The 1,633-nt window shown below is 35.3% G+C and overlaps 1 protein-coding gene across 1 annotated transcript; it reads right to left on the reverse strand.

Moving 5' to 3' along the window:
- Positions 1–500: 500 nt before the first annotated feature.
- LOC133176767 (complement C1q-like protein 4) lies at positions 501–1,380 on the reverse strand. The gene is made up of 2 exons (XM_061311838.1): positions 1,155–1,380; positions 501–925 (listed from the first exon to the last, which is right to left on the reverse strand). Exons 1-2 carry the CDS (start codon positions 1,378–1,380, stop codon positions 501–503), a joined length of 651 nt encoding a protein of 216 aa, XP_061167822.1.
- Positions 1,381–1,633: the final 253 nt, after the last annotated feature.

Consider the following 1,633-nt stretch of genomic DNA (forward strand, 5'->3'; position numbering starts at 1 on the left):
TTATCATCCTTGATCAAACTGATAAATTAAGATGCCCTCCCTGACAGATTTTGTAGAATTTTACGTAATCAAAACAAAGAGTTAGTAGAAATCATTTCATTTGTAGAAAAATCATTTGATATCCACCGGGACATAATTTGTTAATCGAAATAAAAAGTATGTCAGATTTGACGGTGTAAAGAACATGCAGAAGGTGTTATTTAAACAAATGGTTTCTAAACCAATCAGACTCAGCTATTACATAGAGTATAATGTTGACAATAATAGTTTTCTTTTCTGCTAACCAAATATAACACAAATACAAATATCAAGATTTTTCGTTACACCTCTGTTGATTTATTATAAATTAAACTAAGTCTTATAGAAATTAAAGGTAAACTTTAGAAATACAAGCAGTAAAATTTTATTTCTGTGAAATAAATAAATGCATTATGGAGTACGTCCTCATGGTATTTAACATTGTAGGTCTCTGCATCTTTCTTAAGCAAAAAGTGGCTTGTTTAAATCTTCCATCCACTAAAAGACGATCTATACCCATCTCGACTTATAATATGACCAGATGATGGTTGGTTAGGATTCCGTCTTACGTAAACCTCATCTCCCTGGTTCAGCTGTGTAACCACTATACCAGTGGCACTATGAAATTCATTAGTGTGGGTGCTATCGGACACGACCTCTCCTACAACCTCGGAATTTCTCATCAGCTGTGTGTAGACTATCCCAGTCCACGTGCTTTGTATCACCCAGGTAAAGACGTAAAGACCCGGATGGGGAGCAATAAACATTCCACTGAGAGTATGGAAGCCATTTCCAATGTTTGTTTGAATAACGTCGAAGTCAACGATATGCTGGCGTCCAGAAGCGAATTCATCTCCGCTGACATAGCCATAGAAGGCAACTTTGTCTCCGTCTGTCGATGTTGGCACTAAAAATTCGAAGGAAAAAACTATATTTTTCCAAAAATTGATGTTGTAAAGATAGCTATAGATAAAGCAAACAACAAAATCTCCTTTAAATCCATCCTTTGGTTTTGAAGAGTTTTGGGGTTTTAGTTTGTACTTCTTTGAGTCAAAGACTAATATATTCGTGAGCAGATATGCTGTATGCATATTTTACTGGAATTTTTCTTTAATATCCGTCACTTTGGTACTTACCAATGAGAAATTTTTTGTGGCGGTTTGAATCGGCCATTACATTTTTAGCCTGCGGATCCTTTTTCAAAACGGGATTGATACATTCACACTTCCGGATTGCATTCTCTTCGTTTAGTTTTGACTTGAGAGAAGTCAGTTCAATCTCTAACGCGTTTACACGCTCTTCCAGGGTAAGTATAAATTGGCCGAAATTGTCCGAGTGGTCAGCTACCTCACCGGAAGTCATCACAAAAAACATGCAAATGTATATTAAGGCTAGCATCTCTGTAGAAAAGCGTTCCAATATTTTTGTGCAGATTTTTCCCTTATCTTATGTATTCATTTATCATTGCGTAATGTAAATATATTCTGTAGTAAGGATGTCATGAGATTCGTCCTTTATTTAATCAGGTAGCAATCTATCTTTTAATTTACTTTGTAAAGGTCTCATGTGTACTTGTCTACAAATACAATTAAGAATCTAAAGTGCGCTTATGAAC

The sequence above is a fragment of the Saccostrea echinata genome, unplaced genomic scaffold (genome assembly GCF_033153115.1).
Source record: "Saccostrea echinata isolate AGI-Se365-2 ecotype Australia unplaced genomic scaffold, CSIRO_AGI_Sech_v1 ptg000081l, whole genome shotgun sequence".
Taxonomy (NCBI): domain Eukaryota; kingdom Metazoa; phylum Mollusca; class Bivalvia; order Ostreida; family Ostreidae; genus Saccostrea; species Saccostrea echinata.

Excerpts from the sequence above, each read along its gene's own strand:
- LOC133176767 (XM_061311838.1), bottom strand. The coding sequence starts at position 1,380 with ATGACTTCCGGTGAGGTAGCTGACCACTCGGACAATTTCGGCCAATTT. Across the intron at positions 926-1,154 it reads CCACAAAAAATTTCTCATTG|TGCCAACATCGACAGACGGA; the intron begins GTAAGTACCAAA and ends TCGAATTTTTAG.